Genomic DNA, 24,196 nt, shown 5'->3' with positions numbered 1-24,196 from the left:
TTTTTATTAAAATTATTTCTAATTTTGAAATAAATGGACTGTGATTTTGTAGTGCTATGCTTGCTGAAGCAAGACCATTTGTACCCCAATATTAGGACTTATTTCCTGATGTACTAAACGAGACAGAGGGGAAACGGGTCTTAATGGCTTGGGCCCAGAGAACAGTATTAAAACAGCAGTTTTGTGGGTCAGAATAGTTTATGGCATTGTTTTAAGCAAACATAACCGTAGTTAGTGTGGAGTGGGGGCAGAACCCTGGGCTGCATCCCAGGGTTCATGCTAATGAGCTGAGGGATCCTGGGGGACTGAGCCTTCCCTCTTAGGAATCTGAAGGACATACAATAGAGAGGGAAGAACATGGAATTTGGGGTCAGCATTGATCAGACTCAGATGAGAGTTTTTTGGTTTGTTTTAACTCTTAATGCATTGTATCGATAGACTTGGGTGACTTTGGGCAAATAACCTATGCTCTCTATTCTTCATTGTCCATTCATTGTCCTTGTGGGCACGAGGGGAGCGAGGTTGTTGGGAGGAATGAATGAGATGCCTCCTCATGTGCCATGCCTCTTTCATAGGGGCTGCCAATAAATGTTGGCCACTTTCTCCATTTCATTATTGTCACACCAGCACACAAAATAACTCATGAAAGTTTATATGTGAGAAATCAAGCCCAAGGAAGGAAGAGTTCCAATGAGATTGCGAGAATGGAAGAACGCAGCTTTAGAGAAATTGGGCATGTGTGTATTTTAATCATTATCCTATTAGAGTTGGAATGTTTGCTTATGACTTTTGAACTTTATTTCTAAAATCCATTGTATCTATTACCATTTTCCTTAATTTTTTCTTTTTCTTTTTTTAGGAAATTCTAGATGTTTTGGATCTATCCCTGAGATATAGTTTTGCCAGTTGTTTTTTTTATTTCAAAATTTAATTAGTTCTCAATACAATATATTATTTAATGCTTTTCTTTCTTTTTTTTTTTTTTTAAGGCTCAGCCATTTAGAATAAACAAGTCTGTATCAATTTTTTCTTAATTTGGTTTCAGTGATTTCAAAAGGGCTGCTTATATAATTAACTAGAGGCCCGGTGCACGAAATTTGTGCACGGAGGGGGGGGTGTCCCTCAGCCCAGCCTGCACCCTCTCCAATCTGGGACCCCTGGAGGGATGTCGGACATCCCTCTCACAATCCAGGACTGCTGGCTCCCAACTGCTCGCCTGCCTGCCTTCCTGATTTTCCCTAACCTCTTCTGCCTGCCAGCCTGATCACCCCCTAACCACTCCCCTGCCAGCCTGATTGATGCCTAACTGCTCCCCTGCCAGCCTGTTTGCCCCTAACTGCCATCCCCTGCAGGCCTGGTCACCCCTAACTGCCCTCCCCTGCAGGCCTGGTCCCCCCCCAACTGCTCTCCACTGCAGGCCTGGGTCCCCCCCAACTGCCCTCCCCTGCAGGTCCGGTCACCCCCAACTTCCCTCCTCTGCCGGCTTGATCACCCCCAGCTGCCCTCCCTTGCAGGCCTGGTCCCTCCCAACTGCCCTCCCCTGCTGGCCATCTTGTGGTGGCCATCTTTTGTCAACATGGGGTTAGGATCTTTGACCACATGGGGCAGCCATCTTGTGTGTTGGAGTGATGGTCAATCTGCATATTACTCTTTTATTAGATAGGATAGAGGCCTGGTGCATGGGTGGGGGCCAGCTGGTTTGTCCTGAAGGGTGTCCCGGATCAGGGTGGGGGTTCCCTTGGGGTGTGGGCGGCCTGGGCGAGGGGCCTGTGGTCCTTTGCAGGCCGGCCACACACCCCGGCGACCCAAGCGGAGGCCCTAGTATCTGGGATTTATTTATCTTCTACAATTGAAACTTTGTAGCCTGGAGTGGAGCCAAGCCTCCTGCTTGCTTCGTGGCGGCAGTCATTTCTGTTGGGATTTATGTATCTTCTATAATTGAAACTTTGTAGCCTGGAGCAGAGGCCAAGGCAGGCCAGGGCTTTGAAGCTTGGCTTCCTCCATCGCCAGGGGCAGCCCTAGCCTCCTGCTCTTTCCAGCTCCGTGGCTGCCACTATTTCTGTTTGGATTTATTTATCTTCTGTCATTGAAACTTTGTAGCCTTGAGTGGAGGCCTAGGCCGGCAAGGGCAGGCGGAAAGCTTGGCCTCCTCCATTGCCGGGGAAACTCAAGCCTCCCTCCTGCTCTCTGTGGCTGCAGCCATCTTGGTTGGGTTTATTTGCATATTTGCTCCTGATTGGCTGGTGGGCGTGGCTCGTTGGTATAGCGGAGGTATGGTCAATTTGCATATTACTCTTTTATTAGATAGGATACTAATTTTTAACCCTTTGAAGATTCTTACATTGTATTCCTTTTTAAAATAGTAATGCAATTATTTGATAGTGTAGTTCAGGTGTTATAAGTGAGAAATTCTGAGCATAGTCACAAAAATTGTACTGAAATTTTATTTATTGCCTTTTATTGTTAATGTATTTAACTTAATACATGAACTTAAGTTGGTATATTTCACTTAAAAGCTAATCATGTTTGTTTTTTTGAACAGTTTATCTTTACTAATTTGTAATTTTTAGCTCTTTCTATTTTCAAACTTTCACATAAATTTTTTTGGTGAATTGTTCTCCTGGGAGGAGGAGAAAATATTAGAATTCAGTCTGTGGGTTTATACAGCACAAGTTTTATAAGAATGATGCCCTCGGCCAGATTGCAAAATAAGCTGAAGCGTTTCCATGTAACAGAGATGGCAGGGAGACTGAAGAATGCCCCATGGCCCATCCCACTCATTTATTCTGGCAAAATTCCCAACTGGCCTCAAAACAGCTCCTGTCAGAAAGGCCTGTGCTGATTTCCAGGGAAAGTATTGTAACACTTTAGCCTTAAATTTTCTTATCGTGGAAAGTTTGGTTATTATAATACAAACTAGAGGCCGGTGCACGAAATTCATGCAATGTGGGTGTAAGGGGGGGGCGGTCCCTCAGCCTGGCCTGCACCCTCTTGCAATCGGGACATCTCTCTCTCAATCCGGGACTGCTGGCTCCTAACTGCTCGCCTGCCTGCCTGCCTGCCTGATCACCCCTAACCACTCTGTCTGCCTGCCTGATTACTCCTAACCCCTCTGCCTGCCTGCCTGATCGCTCCTAACCCCTCTGCCTGCCTGCCTGATCACCCCTAACCACCTCTGTCTGCCTGCCTGATTGCCCCTAACCACCTCTGCCTGCCTGCCTGATCTCCCCTAACCCCTCTGCCTGCCTGCCTGCCTGATCGCCCCTAACCACCTCTGCCTCAGCCCCACACCCGGGATCCAGGCTTCCCTCCTCCGGCCGGCCTCAGGCAACCGGGACCCGGGCTTCCCTCCCTCTGGCCAGCCGCAGGCATCCGGGGCCCCAGGCTGGCTTCGCCCAGGCCGGACGCAGGCACCCGGGACCCTAGGCAGCTTCCTCTGGGCCCCGGCTTTGTCAGGAAGGACCTCCGGAATGAAGTCCAGATGTTTGGTCTATCAGGTCTAATTAGCATATCACCCTTTTATTAGTATGGATAATAAATGAAAGGCTGTCTTTTAAAGTGATTCATTGACTTGTCCCTGGAGGAGCCATGAGTGAATGGGGAGTGTTTAGTGGAAGTGAAAAGACCCATTTGATTTGGGATGGGACACTGGCTGGACTCATAGGCCAGTGTAGACAGCCCTCTGGATGGGGCCCGCCCTCCGTACAGGCAGGGGGTGAGATAATGATTTCCTTTCCCCGTTCTCTTTAGATGAAATTTATTAAGGATGTATTCCTAATTTGTCAAGTTACCATCTTAATTGCTTTGAATTCTCTGGATTCAGAATTTTTAAGTTAGTTTTAAGATGCATCGATCATACTACAAAAGAAAGTTGTTCGTGTTAGAAGTTTTGTGAAGTATGAAATAGCACAGAGGAAAGTGACAGTAACTTTTGATCTTGTCCCCGTGAGATAACCATCTTGTACTTTTCCACTCAAACAGCATTACATTTAATTTTATTGGATGGACTATAGTAGAAGGAACAGAAAACAATATGATATAAAAGCATTACTGAAACCCAGATAACTTCCTTCAAAAAGAGAAATACTTGTTCCTATGAGATTCTTCCAAGATTTAAAATACATGTATATTTTCTGTTGTTTTAACGTCCTTTTTATGTTAGCCACATTCTGTTGCATGGAAGGCCGTGGTTGTGATTAACAGGAGGAATTATTCACTGTGTAATTCCATAGCAAATATTCTTCATTCACATGGGTATTTGTGATTCTGTTCCAGGAACATACATTTCTAAATTGATACCAGTTCCTAGAATGTAGCTTTTCCCCTGTGTTTCCATCCTTTAAGGATAGAGATAAGAAGGAGGAAAGCATAATTCTTTTCCGTAGTGGTTGGACAAGACCTTCCGATCTGACCTCTGCTGATGCAAACAAAGCAAAACAAATCTCTCTCATTCTCTAGACTCTTGGCCTGTGCCTGAACATTGTTTGTAAAACTGAAGTGTTGCTAATCTTTAAACAATACCTTAGGGATATGACTTTCCAACACCCTGAACGCATTTGACAATAGGACATCACAGAACACTTACCCTGAAGTGTTTGGTGCTCTCTCTGGCGAAGGACTGTCAGCAAAATGGATCATTTCAAAGTGTAGTGGCCAAAAAAGCGGGGAAGCATTTCTTAGTTCAGAAGAGTTGCTATTAGAACTGCTTCTCTTCTCCAGGCGAGGGTGTAGCTAAAGCATTTTTACATGTGTGTTTGCTTTTTATAACCTTCCAAGCGCCAGCCACGGGAGGGAAAGGTAGAATTCTTACAAGTGCCTTTCTATTCTGAAGACCAGGTAATCCCCCAAATTCATCCTCTAAAATGTCTCAGTTTCGATGGGAAATTGGTCACATCCCTTTTAGGACAGGGGATTTTGTAATGATCAGAGAAAGCCTGATCTTCCACATGATACTCTGGCTGGCTTTATCCTGTAGGAGTTCAGGAAACTACTTTGTATTCATGTGTGAAATTGCTTTTACTTTATATGTATTGTTTAAACATACACACCATATGCCAAGCACTGTACCTATCACATCACATCCCGTTCTCACAAAATTCTATGAGGTGGATATTACCCACATCAATGAACAGGGTCAAAGTCACAGTTGCTGGTAAGAGGTAGAGGTAAGATTTTAATCCAGTCCAACTCTAGAGTCTGTGGCCCAATCAAGAGCCCCAGGATGGTGCCAGGGACTCGTGACCTACCTCGAGTTGCACCTGCCATGGCGTTCTAACTTACTTGGTGAAAATGAGAGCATCATTCGATGCGCCGGCTTTTTACAAGGAGCCCTTGGATATAAATGATGGTGTGCTAAAAGTCCTTTTCCCCCCTAACAGGGAAGCTGGGCTCTGGCTCTCCGGGTGTACCCTTCAGTGGTCCCATCGCGGAAAATGACGTGAGCCTCCTTGCTGCAGCTCTGCGGATCCAGGTGTGTTCGACACAGCCACGGGAGAAATTTGGGTTTGGAGCTTTGATTAATAGTGACTAATATTATATAATTTTTTTTTATAAAAAGATCCGGTATTAAACACTTTGCACACATACGTCCTTTAATTTTATTTCTCTCTCTGTGTGTGTTACTATTTAATAATTTAATTTGCTTACTTATTATATCAACTGTAGGAGGGTTATACTTGAAATGGTGTTGCAAATTGTTTTTAAATATGTTTTTATTGATAGCAGAGAGGAAGGGAGAGGGACGGGGGAGAGAGAGATAGAAATATCAATGATGAGAGAGAATCATCCATTGGCTGCCTCCTGCAAGCCCCCTACTGGGGATCGAGCCTGAAACCCAGGCATGTGCCCTTGACCGGAATCGAGCCTGGGACTCTTCAGTCCGCAGGCTGATGCTCTAGCCACTGAGCCAAACCGGCTAGGGTGCTGTTGCAAATTCTGGAAGCTAGGCATCCAGCCTGATTGTGCATATATTCTCATGTTTTCCTCATTTTCTTTACTTCTAATGGAGATGAAGAACCCACTCTGTAAATTTAATCCGTGCCCTTGATGCCTTAGTGAACACTTAAACTATTTTAATAGTACATATATCTTATATTTTCCTTTTTAAGAAAAACCTACAAATTTAGTTGCATGAGAATAAAAGTATTCCTGATGGTCAGTTGAGTCGTTGTGCAACCTGATAATCTTCTCCTGGCATGCCACCCTGAGTAGTATTTTCCCAGTTCACACACATGCTCCGTCAGCATTTACATTTCTAACACGTTTTCCTTCCCGTCCCTTCTGAAGAACATGGTGAGCAGTGGAAGGAGATGGCTTCGTGAGCAGCAGTACACGCGCTGGAGACTTCACTGCTTGAAACTTCAGCCACTCTCCCCAGTGCCCAGGTATCCGGTGATTTGTTTATACTGCTGTCAGCTCATCAAAGTGCCTTAGCTGTCCGGAATGATCCACTGAGGGGGCATGCCTGTGGTGTCATGCCCTCAATGGTAGATCATTTTCTCTAATCAAATTGCCACGCTATTTTTTTCTTATCGTTTAAGTACTCCCAAATTAAATAATAATGAACATGTTTACCATATCCTATCAGTTCTAATATATTTTTTCACTTCTGAAATCAGTATGTATCTTACTGTCACTAATGTATATCCTGAATTAAATGGCAATGGGGGTTTTTCTTAGTTGTCCATAAAATAATGGTGTCTTAGAGTTGACCAAATACAGTCATGTAATAATTGGAATATTCTTTGAATGTTAGAAATACCCAACATACGTCGTCTGGTTTTGAGGGCCGTGTAGGTTTCCACTCGGGGGTGGGGGGGGAAATGGTCAATCCTGCCAAACACCATTCCGGGTGGGGAGTGCTCAGCGTATGTGGAAGGATCCCGCTGTCCAACAGGACGCTCTGGGATGGCCCGGGCAGGTGTTTCCCTCGGAGTGGGCTTTAACGAAGTGTAAGCTACATGCTGTCTATAAATTTGGCAATACAAGCTGGAGAACACAGTCTCAGCATTGTGAGCATAACTAGAGAAGATGTCTGAGCCAGAGAAGGGCGCTCTCGAGCCTCATCACGGGTCCTCTGTGGGTGCTTCCTCAGTGAGTTGGCCCCGCCCCTTTCATCAGAGGCCGACACAATGCCAGTGCTTCCCCAGGAGACCCCAGCTTCCCCAGGTGACCCCAGCTTCCCCAGGTGACCCCAGCTTCCCCAGGTGACCCCAGCTTCCCCAGGTGATCCCTTCGTCGCCATTGGGAAACAGTGTCAATGGTTATTGACTAAGTTTTCACTGGGTAACCAGTTGCGTTGTAGAGTTGCCCTGTTTCCCTGGGCAGTTCCTGAACACCGGGGTTCCTTCGATTACACCCCTGTTTCAGGCTGGTGAACCCCTCCAGGCTAGGCTTCCACCCCTGCCATAGACTAAACATCTTAGTCATCTTCTGTGTTCATTAATACATAAATCCCAAGGAATGTTGTTTTTCATATTATCCCTGTAGTTCTGGAATCTGTTTCATGAAATACTTTTCAAGTTACTTATGTCGTTATAGGACCTTACTTTTTAAGAGTAAATGAGTAAATATTTGAGATGGACTCCACCAAATTGTGTGCCACAATCTTTGTTTAAATCAAAATAAATTCTCCTTGTGGGGGAAAGTGCTTTAATTGCTTAACCAAATTTGACTTCTAGCGCCACTGGGGAGAGAAAGGCAGGCCGACTAGTTTATAAACCACTAAAAAAAATCAAAATGATGTCACTGCCACTCTTAGCTAGTGAAAAGAGAAAACCTTGGAGGTTTTCCAAGAGAGGGCTCTTTGATTTAGGATATTGTGGCAGGAAAGAGAGAGAGAGAGAGTAAAAGGGGGGAACGAGAGAGGAAGGGGGTAGCCTGGGAAGAAAATGAAGCAGGAGCATGGGCAGTGAGGGGGAGGAAACCTAAGGCAGTGGGAGAACCTGGCTGGAGGCACAGAGCTCAACCCACATCTGCCTGAGGTGCCCTGTCCCCCCTCTGAGCTGCCCTTGGGAGAAGTCGGCATTGGAGGTCGCTTCACTGTTATCTCGTGCACCTGAGTCAGCCCCCTGCAGGGTCATGGAGAAGAATGGGGTCCTGTGGCAGCCGAGAACAGATGTTAGCAGTAGGAACAGACCAGAGCAGGGAGCGACCCACCGCCAGGGGAGAGGGTGATCTGCCCCCAATGCAGACTGTCGTACCCCAAAATAGTGCTCCCGGGCCAGTCAGGGACCTGGCTCCTGGCTTCCCAGTCCTTGATGCCTGCTCTCCCACAGTCTGGCTCATGCCTGCTGGGTCTCTCAAACTGATGGCCTGGCAGACAGACGGATGGCCTGAACCCCAGTAAAAACATGGCTGAGCTTAGGGGCCCCCAGGGCGCTCTCTGAGGAGTTCAGCAGACGCTGGTTTTCACAGCACTCCTGAGAGATGAGCAGCGCTGTTCCCATCCTGCTGGATGAGAAAATAGAATCCAGTGTTTGCCCAGTGACACTCCGGAGCTCCCAAGTTTCCTGTCCCTGAGGTTGAGCTTCGGACGTGGGTCCATTACAGTTATGTCATGAATGAAATATTTTGAAATGTGATTTTGAACTTGAAATAAGAAAGAGAGAGGGAAAGTATGGACGCAGATGAAGTCACATTTCCACATTTTTGAATAGCCAAAAGACACATGTGGCTCCCCCAGTGAGAGTGCTATTCAGTAACCTGTCTATTCCTGGTTAACGAATACAGCGATGACCCGTAGCGTTGTGCTCTATAATAGATTTATACATGGGGACATATAGCCTCCTCTCCTACGGTGTGGGTGTTTTCCTTGAACCTGGGCAGAATTCTAGAATCTTTTCCAGTTTTTTAGCCTTGCTGCTCTAAAGCGATGCGCCACTTTCTCACGTACATTAATTGTTAGCAGTTGTGTTTACCGCTGCTTGGGGGAAAGGACCATGGAGCCTTTCGCATTGATTTAATTGTTGGCGTGGTGTACGGCCATTTTTCACTCCAGCAGCGACCACCTAAGCTGAGAAGACTCTGGCCTCATATGTGTTTCCCCCGCAGTGATATCGAGATTTCAAGAGCACAGACGCCAAAAGCTGTGGATGTCCTTGCCAAGGAGATAGGATTGCTTGCAGATGAAATTGAAATCTATGGCAAAAGCAAAGCCAAAGTATGCTTGTCCCTGCTGGAAAGGCTAAAGGATCAAGCAGATGGAAAATACGTCTTAGTTGCTGGGTAAGACGACTTTACCATCTATTTTACTAAGATGACCTGTTTACCAAACTAACCCATGTACCCATTGTCATACCCCTCAAATCCATCCAGTTCTCACCTTTGACATTATCTTGTCCATTTCACTTGGCATTCCTTCCTTTGACTAGCGGTAAGTTTTTCCTTCCTGTGCAAAAGAAATTAGTCTCCACAAATTATAAAGTGTAACAAGTCGCTAATTCAGTACTTTATTTTTTTGTTTCTCATATTGTGTTTTGATCACCCTTGCTCTCCACTTCGGATTTTTCCTTTGGTTTTTCAGGATAAAATAACAATTGAAAGTAAAATACTTTGTACTGAGCAGAGCATTTTTTAAAAATTTATTTCTATTGATTTCAGAGAGGAAGGGAGAGAGAGAGAGAAATATATCAATGATGAGAGAGAATCATTGACCAGCTGCCTCCGGGAATTGAGCATGCAGGCCAGGCATGTGCCCTGACTGGGAATCAAACCATGACCTTTGGGTTCATAGGCTGATGCTCAACCACTGAGCCACACTGGCCGGGCTGAGCAGGGCATTTTTGTGTTCAACTTAGATTTTCCTATTCATGTCTTTACTGTTTCTTATAGATGTACTAGAGGCCCGGTGCACGAAATTCGTGCACAGAGGGGGGGTCCCCTCAGCCCAGCCTGCACCCTCTCCAATCTGGGACCCCTCGAGGGATGTCCAATCCCACCAGGATCGGGCCTAAACAGGCATTCGGACATCCCCCTCACAATCCAGGACTGCTGGCTCCCAACTGCTCTCCTGCCTGCCTTCCTGATTGCCCCTAACCACTCCTGCCTGCCAGCCTGATCACCCCCTAACCACTCCCCTGCCAGCCTGATTGATGCCTAACTGCTCTCCTGCCAGCATGTTTGCCCCTAACTGCTGTCCCCTGCAGGCCTGGTCACCCCTAACTGCCATCCTCTGCCGGCCAGGTCACCCCTAACTGCCCTCCCCTGCAGGCCTGGTCCCTCCCAACTGCCCTCCCCTGCTGGCCATCTTGTGGTGGCCATCTTGTGTCCACATGGGGGCAGGATCTTTGACCACATTGGGGCAGTCATCTTGTGTGTTGGAATGATGGTCAATTTGCATATTACTCTTTTATTAGGTAGGACTTGAATTATAAAAACTCAGTATTTGTCTTTTCTTGCATTTCAGAATTAATGTTGGGCCAAAGATAAATGCACAGTATTTATGAAAAGGAGCTTTTGCTTTTATTTTCCCTCTTAAAAAAAAGAAATGCATTCCCTGGCTGAAAAATATGATAGAAAACAAGGGATTTCACATATTTATTCAGCGTGACCTGAGGGAACATAGAGAGACCATATAAATTCCTCTGTTGTTTTAAATTTTCACTGCACGGGCTTGCTAATGATCTATAGGCCAAAGCTGGAGGCACAAAAACCTCTTTAACAGTCAGAGATGTTTCTTATCATTGGACTTGACTCATAGTTAACTTTCTTTTTACATATTTAATTGTGAATGTTAGTAACTTTATTCCTTTTTCTGATTATAAAAATCACGCATACTCCTTGTAAAAATATTCCAAAACTACAGAAAGTATAAACAAGAGTGAGACATCCCAGCTCCTAGCACCCAGAGGAAACAACTGGTAACATCTGAGACCATCTTGACACCGATACAGTCATTCACAAATGAGGGCACTGATACTGCTCTTCGGGCCGTGATGGGGTGTTCAACAGTGTGCTGTGCCATGTCAGTCATGACGGAGCCACGTTAGCATTGTTCATGACTTCAAAGCATTGCACCCTTAATATCCCAGATTCGTCCGGTGCTGGGCAGGGGGATCACCGGCGGAGCGGGTGGTAGAAATGCCTGGGATGAGGGTGGGTTCCATTTTCCACATCTTCCCAGCGCCGGGAAGCACTGCTGTGGCCCAGCCACTGAGGGGACAGCATGTGTCTACTGCCCCAAGTACGGAGGCGGGAATGTCCCATCATTCATTTAGCCAATTCTCTATTGCTGGGCACTTAAATTCTTTCCTGTTTTTTGGCCATTATAAACTGCTAAAATCACCGACCTTGGGCATGCATACTTGTGCATTTGTCCACTATCTCCTTAGGGAAGTTCCCTAGAGGTGAATTCAGTGTTTTGAAACTACAAATAAATATAAAACTACCAAAAAATCAAGATATCATGCATACTATCGCCTCTCCAATGGTATCATGATTGCTTCATATCTCCTCCCCCGTCCTCTTCCCCCTTCTCACCCTCCTTGTCTCCAGCTCCTGTGACTGTTTTGTAAGAGGAGTGGGCAGCCAGGGTCTGTCAGTCACTGTGGCTTTAAGGAATCCACACCTCCTTGCAGCACCTCAGGTGCCTGTGGCTTACACCTCCTTCAGGCTGCCTGGCTCACTTATGGTTGGACTCCCCACCCTAATGGGGTTCTTTCCAAGCCAGGACTCCCCCTGCCCTAACCCTAATGTCGCCTAACTGAGCTGCAGGAGAGCTCCTTGCTGGGGGATGCTGGTCTCTCTGCAGGCCCCTGGGGCCAGGCTGTGAAGGAGCCAGCTGCCTGGGGGGCTCCTGGGCCCCCGAGTTGTCACGCACATCTAGTGGGTTTTGCTTTACGCTCGTAATGCTTGATGCGAGTTTGTTGGTAGTGAATAAACAAACTTGGGTGTCGAGAACTTCCAAATTCAGCATCTTATCCACAGATGTGCTTCTTCTCCCAGGCCTTGGGTGATCTTGGTGGTGGGTTTGCGGGCTGTCTCACCCCGTTTATTTAGGGAAGGAGGACTTAAAGGAAAACTCAGGAGGACATGTTCTCAGTTTTACAAAGGAAAAGTCTGCAGCATTTTTTTCTTGTGGAGTGGCCGTGGTCTACTCTGCTTTGGGCGTCCGAATATTGGAAATGAAAACACAAGCGTAGGCATGGCCCTTCTTAGCTGGGAACACAGAATCGCTCTTTCTAAAGCTAAAGCCCTGCTGGTATTGTTACCAGGATCCGAACTTGAAGCCCTTCTGTCAAAGCCTGGTCTCCGGCCACATGCCGGAGAATGACCACCGGCCTGGCCGACTGGGATTACAGCCCGCGGGGTCGCCCCCAGGAGACACTGCCCTGCACCGTCTCTGTCACATTTGTGTGCAGCTGAGCGGAGGAAGCCAGGCTGCCATGTTGTGGCTAGGAACGGAAATTATACCTGAATTCTCAAGTACAGATCTGACCCCAAGAGATCAGTTCTTTTTCTGGAATTGTGGTATAAGTTTCCTGCTGAACAAGGGCCCAGGAAGCAACAGAAATTAAACTGTGTTCCTTTCAGCTGCGTTGGGAAAGAACAAAAGCTGCCCGGGTAGGCTTTTGAGATACATGTGCATCTGTAGAGTAGCATGAAGGTGTTTGATAACACGCACCCCACTGTGTTCTATAGGCAGGAATAAGCCTCCCCTGTCAACACAACAAACGATACTGAATCGAATAAACTGCCTTTGTTGTCTAATCTTTTAATAGCTGGTGCTTAAGATTAGTTGGAAGCATAGACATTTTACTTAAAATCTAAAACGAGTTCATTTGAAGTAAAAATCACCTCCATATTTTTACTTTTGATCAAGTTAGTGATGGGAAAGTGACATTATCAAACCATTTTACACTTCTTTAGAAATACAATTTTTCCATCAAATGGAAACTTTTTCTGAAAGGCTTTTTTATTCTGAAAATAATTTTGGCTCATTGTATAAAAACTTAACATAAAGAAGAGGAAAAAGAAGGAGAAAACAAAGTTTCTCATTACCCAGAAGTGTTAAAATTCATTAGATTTCCTCCCAGGGTTTTGTCTATGCATTCGTCCTTTTTACACATTGAGATCATGCCGCAAATACCACTTCATGTCCTGCCTCTTTGTCTGAATACTGTAACATAAAGCTTTTCCCATGCTTTAGAGTTCAAACGCCCACGTAACTTTTTAATAAACTTAAATAACAATACATTTGTTATTATACATTTCAATGTATGTGTAAATGAGATTTCAATATATCAACAGCAGGATAACTATAAAACAGTGGATTAACATTTTTTTTCTACTAGTAATAACCCAAATGCAGAACAGATTAATTCGCTTTAGAAAGCTATTCTTCAAACTTCAGAATTTCTTACTCTGTCAGAATCATCTGTATTTCATCAGCTACACATCGTATGGTATTTACACCTACACATCACTTTATTTGCTTTGCCTGACAAAATGAAAAGTATTGGGAATTGTTCAGGGAAATAAGCCAAAAGAATCTTAGGGGCTCTTGAGTTTTACATATTTTCCCAGTTACACTAATGAAAAGGAATTTGTTTGAGAACTTGACTCGGAGTGCAGCTGTAGGGCATTGGATGTGTGTGCAGGAGCAGTCTCCATTGGCCCTTTACTGATTTCCGTGCAGAAGTTTCTAGAACTTCTCTGAATTGCTTGGACAGAGCAGTTAAATGAGAAGCCCCAAATCGGTCTGTGAAGAGACTGAGTTTCACATTAAAGAAAAGTTTAAATTTTTCACATCACTTTTTTTTTTTTCCTGTAGAGTACCAAATACCTGATTGGATTTTTCTTTTTTCTTTTTTACTGTTTCAACCCCTTATTTTAGTCTGTGTAAAAATAACCTTTATTGGCTTTTCTGAGATGATGCTTTTCTGCCTTGGATAAGGATTTAAATATCTGTGAGTTTTCCTTTTATTTGCGTTATTTGCGCAATAAAACAAAGGTATTTAGAAGAAACCACGACAGGACCTTTGAACTCTTTACCTCAGTCACGGGCGATGGAAACAGCCTAACGGCCCGTGGAGTCTGTCCTTGGGTAGTAAAAGGCTTGTAGAAACCCTTCCCCATTGTGAGGATGCCTGGGATGAGTGATATATACCCGCATGCTGTTTGAGCACATAGTTGGCAGTTTATGGGTAGATCCATGGCTAATGGCAATAATGCTGTTTAACAAGATTCTAGATTTTGAGACCAGTTCAGAGTTTTACCACTGCATAAGCTATCTCTTTGATCTTTGAGTAAATGGTAAACTTCTTTCAGATCATGTCCAAGTTGGCACAGAGCGCTTCAGTAAATTTTTACTGTCGTTAACAGTAAACATTTGTCTCAGAAAAGGCGTTAAAATTCCTTCGTCTACCGTTTTGTGCTCATCTGCGCCTTAGACAGGTGACTGGGATGCGATGAGAATGGGCATAATCCCTCCCCTGAGCAAGCTCATGGCCCGGCAAACGAGACAGTAATGCCCTCCGGAAAGTTCTAGAATAAGCACATACTAAATGGTGTGGGGTATTAGAGGGAGTGGACCAGTCAGCTGGGGGAATTGAGGAAAATACTGAACGAAAATCACAGTTGTGTCTCCGTAAACTCTTAGCTCCTGTAGAAAAAGAAAGTAGGTTGACATGGTACTTGTTTTCTATGTCAACCTGATCACTTGGAATCGGAGCTAAGGACCTGGGACAACAGTTAAACCACATTTTGATGCCATATGCAGCAATGAGGTGAAACAAGTTTTTATTGTAGCTCTCCTTTTATTGCCCCCAATAAATACTTCCTACTTTCCGATTTTCCTGACTTGTAATCGTTGGCAGACAGCTGAGCAGTCCTGTGTTTCTAATTAAGAGTTGGATGGTGAGCGGGAGTTTGGAGGAGGTCATCTCTGGGCGGGTCCGCTCTTGGCCGTCTCCAGCAGCTCTGTTAGCATATCCTTGGAACGGAAAATGTAATCCTTCGTGTGAAGTTTAAGTAAACCACCGATCCCTTTGCAAACAGTAAGTGCTCAGTTAAACAGAAAGTTCACTCCGAGCATAAACACCTTCCTAACTTTGAGTCTCGTGTCGACCAGGTCTCCCGTGGCTGGGAGAGCCTGAGGGACTGCACCAGGCTGTGCTCAGGTTGGCTCACCCGCTCCCTGCCAGCGACCTCCTTGATGCTCAATCCAGTGACCCCTTCTCGGTCCTCACTGGGCTTCAGACCTCTTCAAACTGGACACCGCCTTGCTTTCTTTCCAAGACTCCCTGTTGCACCCTGCTCCTCCTCAGGGTTTCTTTCACTGCTGCTCCTCAGCTTCCTTTCGCTCTCTCTCCTGACTATTCCGTAAGAGAAAAACCTTCTTAACAATTTGGTTTTTATCTTTTTTCTTACTCTGTTCACACTCACTGACTGATCTTTCCCATTCCCGTGCTTTAAATGGCTAATTATAGTTAACGCTTTCCATCCATAAAAATAACCATGTGATAATCAGCCCGTGTAGCTCGGTGGTTGAGCGTTGACCTCTCGATTCGATTCCCGGTCAGGGCACATACCCGAGTTGCGGGCTCGATCCCCAGTGTGGGGCATGCAGGAGGCAGCCCATCAATGATTCTCTCTCATCATTGGTGTTTCTGTCTCTCCCTCTCCCTTCCTTTCTGAAATCAATAAAAGTACATTTTTAAAAATAATAATAACCTTGTGAGGTAAGAATATTTGACTGGGTTTGATTTCCAGTTCTAATTGTGTGACCTTGAGCAAGTTCCTTAAACTCCTTGTGCCTCCATCTCATCGTTTTTCAAATGGGACGAAAAATAATCAACCCAATAAATATAACACAGAGCCCGGCATATTAACCACCCAAACCCACCCTCAGTTGTGTCTGGCTCTACTTAGTCATTTGTCAAGTCTCAGTTTAGATATTACTTCCTCCAGGAAACCTTCCCTGATGTTCCAAATCTAGTTAGATCCTCCTTCCATGGGCTCTCATAATGCAATTTAACTGCCCTATTTCCCATTGATTGTAATTGCTGATTTATCTATCCATGTGTCTCATTCATCATGAGCTCTGTGAGAGCAGTGATGGAATCCAGCTTGGACATCAGCTAACCCCGGGGACTAGGAGCCTGGCACATAGTAGTACTTAATACATATTTGCTGAATGAATGGTTGATTGCATGGCTGTGGTGGTCTGAGATAGTTGGGGATGATGTCTCTAAGGGTATTACTTCTTCGTGGTCACATCACTAGATTTTGCAAGTCAGAAAACTCGATCAGTTTTGTTGTGGTTGAGTATCCTAGGCAGCCTGACTCATGCCTTCTGACTCATAGAAGTCAATACTGCAAGCCCAAACGACAGTTTTAAAAACTTGTCACAATGGTTAGAATATGCTAAGGAACAATTTGGGGCCTTATGTGGGAATGTAATACACGCCTGTCCTATCACGTAATACTATCACGTGATATTGTTACGCCTGAAAGTGTAATGTTTGGTATTGTAGGGTGTTGTAGCCAACAGTAAGCTCCCCAGAGCACAGGTGGTCTTAGCACACTGAGGAGCTTTGGACTTACTCTTTCTAACTATTTGAGGGGCTGTTGTAGGGGGAGGGATGGGGCTCAGTGTGTCTGACTCCAGGAGAGAGGAGGCCACACAAATGCAGACATCTCTTCCTGAGGGCACAGAACTCCCTAACTGAAAGCTGTCCAGAAATGATGAGCCGCCCTAGGGCAAAAGCACCCATTGCTACTTGTTTTCAAACACGGTGGGGACAGCCCTGGGCACTGGTTTCTAAAAAGGGATGATGAGTGGGGACATGGGATCCCTTCTAATCCAGGGAGTTGAGCCGTGCCCCACTCACTCATGGACCACTGAGTTAGCCCCTGTGGCCACATCATGTCCCCAGTAAATGGCCCTGGAAGAACAAATGCCAAATTACTCATCAGCAAGAAGCGACATGAGCTTAATTTTTGAAACCATTTGATGTAGGATTCTATGTGGCTTCTTGAAGTTGATGTTATTAGCACCACTGCCAAATAACTTCTTTTATTTATTTTTTTTCTTTTTGGTCTCTTGGTAAAGTTGTGTCTGTATCTTGACTAACTTAAGCATGGCCTGTGTGGCATGGGTAGACCATAATGGTTCAAGAAAACTGATTAAGTGACTTTAGAATGGTATGTTCTCTCCTAATATCCTCTGGTTTGGCTTTGGTACCTTAAGTTTATTTTATAGGATGTCTAGGAAATATTATTAAATTCGCTATTTTTTTCCCTCCCAAATCAGGATCACGCCCACCCCTCTCGGAGAAGGGAAAAGTACAGTCACCATCGGGCTTGTACAGGCACTCACCGCACACTTGAACATCAACTCCTTTGCCTGTCTAAGGCAGCCTTCTCAAGGGCCAACTTTCGGCGTTAAAGGTACTTTATTTAAACAACTAGCGTATTTTTCAGAGCAAAATTGGGGGGTAGGAATTTTCTTAAAGAAAAGTCTAAAAAGGACATCATCAGCAGATGTGGAGTTAAAACTTACCAGAGGAACTAGTGCGTTTTGTCCCTACATGCACCCCCTCCTCCAGGCTCTGTGGGTGGAGGTCGCCCTGAGTTGGTCCTCCTGCAGAGGGCGCTGTAGTGGGGGTTTAGTGGAGTCCCCAACCCAAGAAGCTGATCCCCTTGGTTTCCGTGGCCAGTGGCCATGCTCTTGCTCAGGAGTCCAGCCTTAAGTGGAAGTCTTCTGTTTCACCAGAAACTTCTTTGCCAAGCGACTTTGAAATTCTGCTATTTATATTGGTGTTTTATCAGCCCAACCATGGTGAAAGGTCTTCCCATTCAAGCAGCTAGAGACCCTTCCGGTCAGACCGCACGCCTCACCTTTTCCGGAGTTGCTGTGTGGGGCCTGAGCAGCTCTGGAAACTGGCTGTGGACGGAGATGTGATGGAATTCCTCTTTGGCGGTGGTTGAGCTGATATTTGGCACTATCCCATTCACTACTCTTTCTTCGTTGATTTATCATGAAATTGTTCTCCAGCTCACTTTACAGTAGCATCTATTGCTTTAATTACTGTTTGGTCTTGGCACTTTGTGGCTTTTAGCAGTATTGTATTTATATTACTCTTTCAAATGTTAATAACTAGTAATTCATTAAGTCCTGATAACTCATAGAATGTCATGCATTGTTATGCGGTGGAATGAACACTAGACTTGGAGCAAGAAGGCCGAGATTTTATTCATGGCTGTCTCTTACTGCTGTGGGACCTTTAGCCAGTTATAACCTCTCTGAGCTGTGGCTGTAAAAGTTTAAAAAGTCATAAGCCAGGCTTACCAGGTAATTGTGAGGACCAAATGAGACAGTATAGAAAAAGCAGGGTAAACTATAAAATGATATGGACATAAGGTATCATTATCGTGTTAGGGAAAATGAGTCTTTTTAATGTAATGGCTTTACAGTTTTGAGGGATAAAGAGCATGTATATATTATCATCTAAGAGAAATTAAATTTATAATGTGTTAGTCTGACTTTATCAGACGGGATTTTTTAGCAAACTTTTTTGAGACTTCAGCAACTTAAATGAAACACAGCCCCAAAGATACAATAAATTAAGAAAACCACATGTTTGCTGCAATAACATTCGCAATATTATTTTTACCCTTTTTTGAAATAAGGAAACTGAAAGTCTTAAATTGCAGAGTTGGACATGGTGTGAGCTTTCCCCCCGCTCCTGGTCTACTTTGATAAATGGTTCATGTTTCCCACTGGCTGTTGCTATTTCATCTTGGGGGTACGTGGCTCCCCGTCGGGTGTGCGGAGCCGTGCCCCTGGGGCTCTCTTCATCTGTGTAGCTGCCCTTGGTGACTCCCTGTAACCGGTGCCCGCTCTGTTGTTTAGGAGGCGCTGCCGGTGGCGGGTACGCCCAGGTCATCCCCATGGAGGAGGTAAGATCTCAAAGGGACACGTGTCATGTGTCACTTTTTTTTCTGTGCTCCCATCAACACAGGACCACAGTCCCCAACTCCAACGTCCCGAAGGCTCTGAAAACCAAAACCCAGCCTTTGTGGTTAGGATCAGTTTATGGATTTTGTCTGTGCAGTTGGTATAAACCTTCATATATTTTGCTGTAGAAATACTGTTTTTGATGAACGGATGTTGACTTACACCCTGCTTGGGGTGTTTTATAAGTAAGTTATACGTACATCACATCACCTCTCTAAATTCCAGAAAGTTCTGAACCCCCAAACCCTCCTGGCCTCAGGGTTCTGGATGAGAGGAGGCAGGCCTATGTTGCCTACAAGCTAAAGTATAAACTATTATGGCATGTTCTCAATATTCCACATTATAAAATATTTGCACATATTTAATTTTTCATATTTTTAGTGGCCATATATTTTGCTACAAAATCAGACTTTAAATACAAAATATAAATAGTTAACCTTCTAAGAAATGTAACTTAAAGCAGAACACCACTTTTTCAAATAAATTAACTTGTTTTTTAGCCCAAAGGTTGCTTTGTTTCTGAAGTAACGGATCTGGTAGTGTTTTTCGGGTGGCACTTCCACCCTTTCAAGCAGCAGTGTGGTGAGACTACCAAGTCCTTCAACCCCATAACCACACTGCTGGAAGCATTGCTTATTAGCAATTGATTATTTAAAAAAAAACAAAAAAAAAACCTATTTGCATGTATTTTTGGAAGCCAGAGACTGCATAGTTTTGGTACTTCTCAATTATACAGCCCCTATAAATTGTAACTGTTCATAAACAACACTGTCTTACCTAATAATAGACAAACATGTAAATTGACCGTACCTCCGCTACGCCCACAGCCAATCAGAGTGAGTATGCAAATTAACCCAACAAAGATGGAGGGTTAATTTGCATATGCAGGCACTGAGCGGCTGGGAGGGGCGGGACGCCTGCTATGAGGGGGAAGGGGGGCAGCGGAGGGAGCTACAGGAGCGGTGCTCCGGACAGAAGCGAGGACTTGCTGGCTCCTGGGTGGACCAGGAGCAAGGACTTGCTGGATCCCGGGCGGCTGGGAGTGAAGCCAGGGGGAGGAAGGCCTATTCTTGCACGAATATCATGCAGCGGGCCTCTAGTTACATAATAATGAGGTGTTGTTTTAAAGCAGGTAGCAAATTATAAGTATGCCAGTTTTACACATATGCCTATGTATGCACCTAAGACTAGAAGGGAATAGCAGAATTAATAGAGTTGTGAGAATGATATAGTTTCTGTTTCTCCGACTTTGTGTCATATTTTCTGTTATTCTGTTGTTGCTGTTTATTTCATGCCCTGCCTCATTCCAAAGTGTATTTGATACGGTATCATTTTCTAACACATAAAACAATGCATAAAGATGAAAATAAGGAAAACAGAACAAGGAAACGAATCACTAAGATATCAGAACCTTTCACCTTTATCCTGAGAAAGAAAGAATTTGGGACAGAAAGTCTGTTCAGGAGTTCTTTATTGTCAAGTGGAAAATGCTGACATTGATTTTCTGATTTAGGCTGTTTTATGGGTTCAGCTTATCATAAGGATATGTAATTAGCATAATGTTCTATTTATTCAGAAAGTCCTTGAATACTGTCACGGTTGTTTAAAACAAGTAGAAAGATGTTTTCATTTCATGTATAGTTCAACCTTCACTTGACCGGGGATATCCATGCCATCACTGCCGCCAATAACTTGCTGGCTGCTGCCATCGACACGAGGATTTTTCATGAAAACACTCAAACTGACAAGGTGAGAAAGGTTTCTTGTTGGCTGTTTGGGGCATCTTGTCCTAGGATTCCTGGATTCTTAAGAAGTTTATAAGCTCTCTGAAATTGTAGTCCAAATTTTGTGAGTTCATATATGTTCTTATTTCTGGGGGATAGGTTCTATACTTTGGTCAGATTCTCAAGTGAGTTTATAACCACTGCCAAGTTGTTGGGAGGGTTATGTTAGTTGTACTTTTTAAGCCAAATATTCTTTGAGATGAGCCTTTAGTTTTTAAGATGGTTGGTGTGCCACTTCCCTTCATTCTGTCCATAGGTCTAATCTCTACTCTATATTAAGGGGATTCGAGTGATAGCTTTTAAAGACTAATGTTATATGCAGCTGTCCTAGGTGTGCTGTTCAAAAGGTCAGACCCCCTTGTCTGGCCTGTGTGGCTCAGTGATTGAGCTTTGTCCGATGAACCAAGAGGTCACAAGTTCAATTCCTGATCAGGTCACATGCCAGGGTTGTGGGCTGGATCCCCAGTAGAGGACATGCAGGAGACAGCCAATCAGTGTTGTTCTCTCATCGATGTTTCTATCTCTCCCTCTCCTTTCATCTCACTCTAAAATCAATTAAAAAACAAAAATAATTTTTAAAAAGGTCAGACCCTCTTGATGGGCGTCAGGTGCATGCAGTCTGAGAGGTAAACCGTACACCTGAAAGCGACAGGGCATCCGGTGCTCATTCCTCATAGACATAGACATGGGTAAAGGTAGGCGTTTCTGGCACTTTTAGAGGGGTCCTGACTACCTCCAATTAAAGGAACTTCCTAGTGAGTTATTGAAACCAAACTCAGATAAATATTAATTTGATAGTTATGAGGCTGTGGATGAAGAAACATCTATTTATGCAAACTCTTTGCAATGTGCATTATGTCAGATCAAGGCAGATTTATGAAAATGACAGAACTTAAGGCTACATCGCTTATCGTAGCCAAGAATTTTAATAGGGCCTATAATCTAAACAGTTTGGTTATAAATGTAATGAACTTTGTTGTATCCTGTGAATTGTCCAAGTCCATGGTTGGCCCTTAAACTCTTGTGGCGTTTTATTTTTGTGTTCTTAGTCTCTGTACAATCGCCTGGTTCCTTCAGTGAATGGTGTTCGGGAATTTTCAAACATTCAGCTTGCTCGGCTGAAGGTAAGTTTCCAGTGAGTGGTTCTTTAAAAAAGAAAATATCCTAGAGAAAGCAGAAAAAACGGTCAGAGCCAGAGATTTTGAACCTGGTTTGGTTTTGGTTTTGAGACACTCTTTGGGGTAGTAAACGCTACAGAGAGCACAGAACTGGAAGCCTGGGACCTGCATCCCACACCCAGCAGCAGGGCGGACAAATCGGGCCTCGGGATCTTCCTCGATGAATGAGAGGCCAGCTCTGCATGAGACTCTGCAAGATTTTGTGAAATGGCTTTGATTTCTAGGCAATGAGATACAGCCTTTTAAAATCCATCTATTTCGGTTTCTGTTGCAGCAAAATACTAAGCAATCTTTTCTTTTTCTGTATTTATTTTGCTGTAGTTTTTTACTTGTCAATTACAGTTGACATGATACTAAGCAATCTTAATTCTTACCCACATTACTATTTTCTAGGGCTCTTTGCTGCTTGTCCTACTAATCACATTAATTTCCCCTTGCTCTTTTTCAGACCCTAGACATTAATTTTAATGGTATAATTTTTAGCCGCTGTCTGGTAATCATTGGTTTTTAAAATTCACTCCTTTGATTCTTACCTCATTGGGTTTGCTGAGAATAACGCACAATACCACCCCCACCCCCACCCCCACCCCCAGGAGCTACAACGTAGATGGTTTGTTGTCCAGATGCCTTCCTCATCCTTCTTCATTAAAAGCCACTGTCTCAGAATGCTTCCTTTGTAGAGACAGATGCATTATCAATTTCAATGGGTTCTTTCTCAGTGAATTAGAAGTAACTAGTTTTGAAAACACAGACATGGAGTTTACTTGAATTATTGGTATTTGAATTGGAAAAGAAGAACGGATGAACTGGAGCATCAGCCATACAGCCAGCAGTTTATGTCCCTTCCGGGCACAGCAAGGTGGCCATGAAGAGGGGCCCAGAACCTCGGCCAAGACGGCGCGTGCCCTCTGGGTACTGCCAACTGCCTTACCTTTTCAGATCTGTCATGGTAAAGGGAAGATTACAGATGTCATTGCCTTCTGCTTATAGGAGATACTGGGTCTCGGGCACTGATTTCTATGAGTTGGCCTAGCCTACAACTTAATCAGAGTTCCAGTTCAGATTTTAAAAAGGCTTTCCTAGTGATGGAGAAAAGGAAGGAAGAGGGGTCATTTGGTCGCATCTTGCTTTCTGTTCCTTCTAATACATAGCGCACTTTTTGTTCTTGGTCATCAGAAACTGGGAATAAATAAGACGGATCCCGGCACACTGACAGAAGAGGAAATGAGTAAATTCGTCCGTCTCAACATCGACCCCTCCACCATCACGTGGCAGAGAGGTGGGTGCTGATCGCCAGTCCGGAGGCGGCCATGTCCCAGCTGACACTCTTCAAGGCAGTTTCACAAAGGCTCGGTCTTCCTTCTTCCCATGGTCCGCCCAGCTTGTGTTTCATAATTCCTCCATTTATTTAGAATCCCGTCCTCATCTCTCATCTCTGCCTCCTGTTTAGGAGAAAAGGCTGTGTCCCTTCAGCCAGCTGCTCGTCTGGGCTCAGTCACATCCATTCCCACGCCTTCCACGTGTCCAAGGAAAATTACTTCATTTTCTTCTTTATCTCTTATGGCCTGTTGTCCTATATTTTTTTAAGGTCTGTGTCTCCCCTTATTTGTCTTGCCACCCTCTCTACCCACAACACTAATTTCTTCCACTCATTTTCTTACCACCACTCTAAGTAGCTCTGAAATCTGTATTTTCAGTTCTGAATTTTCTCTCTAAGTTTAGCGCATGCTTCCAGCCACTTATGGGAATACACTCTAACACTTCAAATGCAACAGGGGGGCCTCCCCATGACCTCCGTCCTGGTCCTGCCCTTCCTATTCCCCTCTTAGCTGGGATACCTCCCCCTCCCCCCACACTGCCCTCTATGAGGGTGGGACAGAGGGAAAAAGCATGACACATGGGGTCAGGAATCCCCGGTGTGTGTCTCCACTTGGCCACTAACTCACTGCGTGACCCTGAGCAGGCCACATGTGTGTTCTGGGCCTCGGGCCTCTGGAGATGGCCGTGGAGATGAGCACATACACTTACAGGAACGAGGTGGTAGCACTGATGGCCGAGGCGATACTGAGGGTTAGAAGATAGGCCTTCCGGTCCTTCCTGCATTTCTGAGGTTCTTCTCAGACCTGCCCACCGTGTTCCCCATTTCTGCCCACCTCCATTTTTATCACATGCCTGCTCTATTGCGGTTCCCTTTTAATAGATAGTCTTGCTTTCTCTCCCATCCCCCAATTCAGTGAGTCAGGGAACAAGAGGTGGGCACGGTGGGCAGGTCG

The 24,196-nt window shown here is 44.6% G+C and overlaps 1 protein-coding gene across 1 annotated transcript in view; it reads left to right on the top strand.

Annotated features, from left to right (window-relative positions):
* The window catches only part of MTHFD1L (methylenetetrahydrofolate dehydrogenase (NADP+ dependent) 1 like), a 164,156-nt gene that overhangs the window by 30,350 nt on the left and 109,610 nt on the right, over nt 1-24,196 (top strand). Inside the window, exons 9-16 of the mRNA XM_079781395.1 lie at nt 5,379-5,470; nt 6,286-6,383; nt 9,052-9,225; nt 17,255-17,391; nt 18,857-18,903; nt 20,603-20,710; nt 21,795-21,869; nt 23,100-23,202. Coding sequence (XP_079637521.1) covers nt 5,379-5,470; nt 6,286-6,383; nt 9,052-9,225; nt 17,255-17,391; nt 18,857-18,903; nt 20,603-20,710; nt 21,795-21,869; nt 23,100-23,202 — 834 coding nt within the window. The remainder of the gene's footprint in view (nt 1-5,378; nt 5,471-6,285; nt 6,384-9,051; nt 9,226-17,254; nt 17,392-18,856; nt 18,904-20,602; nt 20,711-21,794; nt 21,870-23,099; nt 23,203-24,196) is intronic.

Source organism: Cnephaeus nilssonii (assembly GCF_951640355.1).
Source record: "Cnephaeus nilssonii genome assembly, chromosome: 9".
NCBI classification, from domain to species: Eukaryota; Metazoa; Chordata; class Mammalia; order Chiroptera; family Vespertilionidae; genus Cnephaeus; species Cnephaeus nilssonii.
Note: the sequence above shows the minus strand (reverse complement) of the source record. Positions and strands in the feature narration are given on the sequence as shown.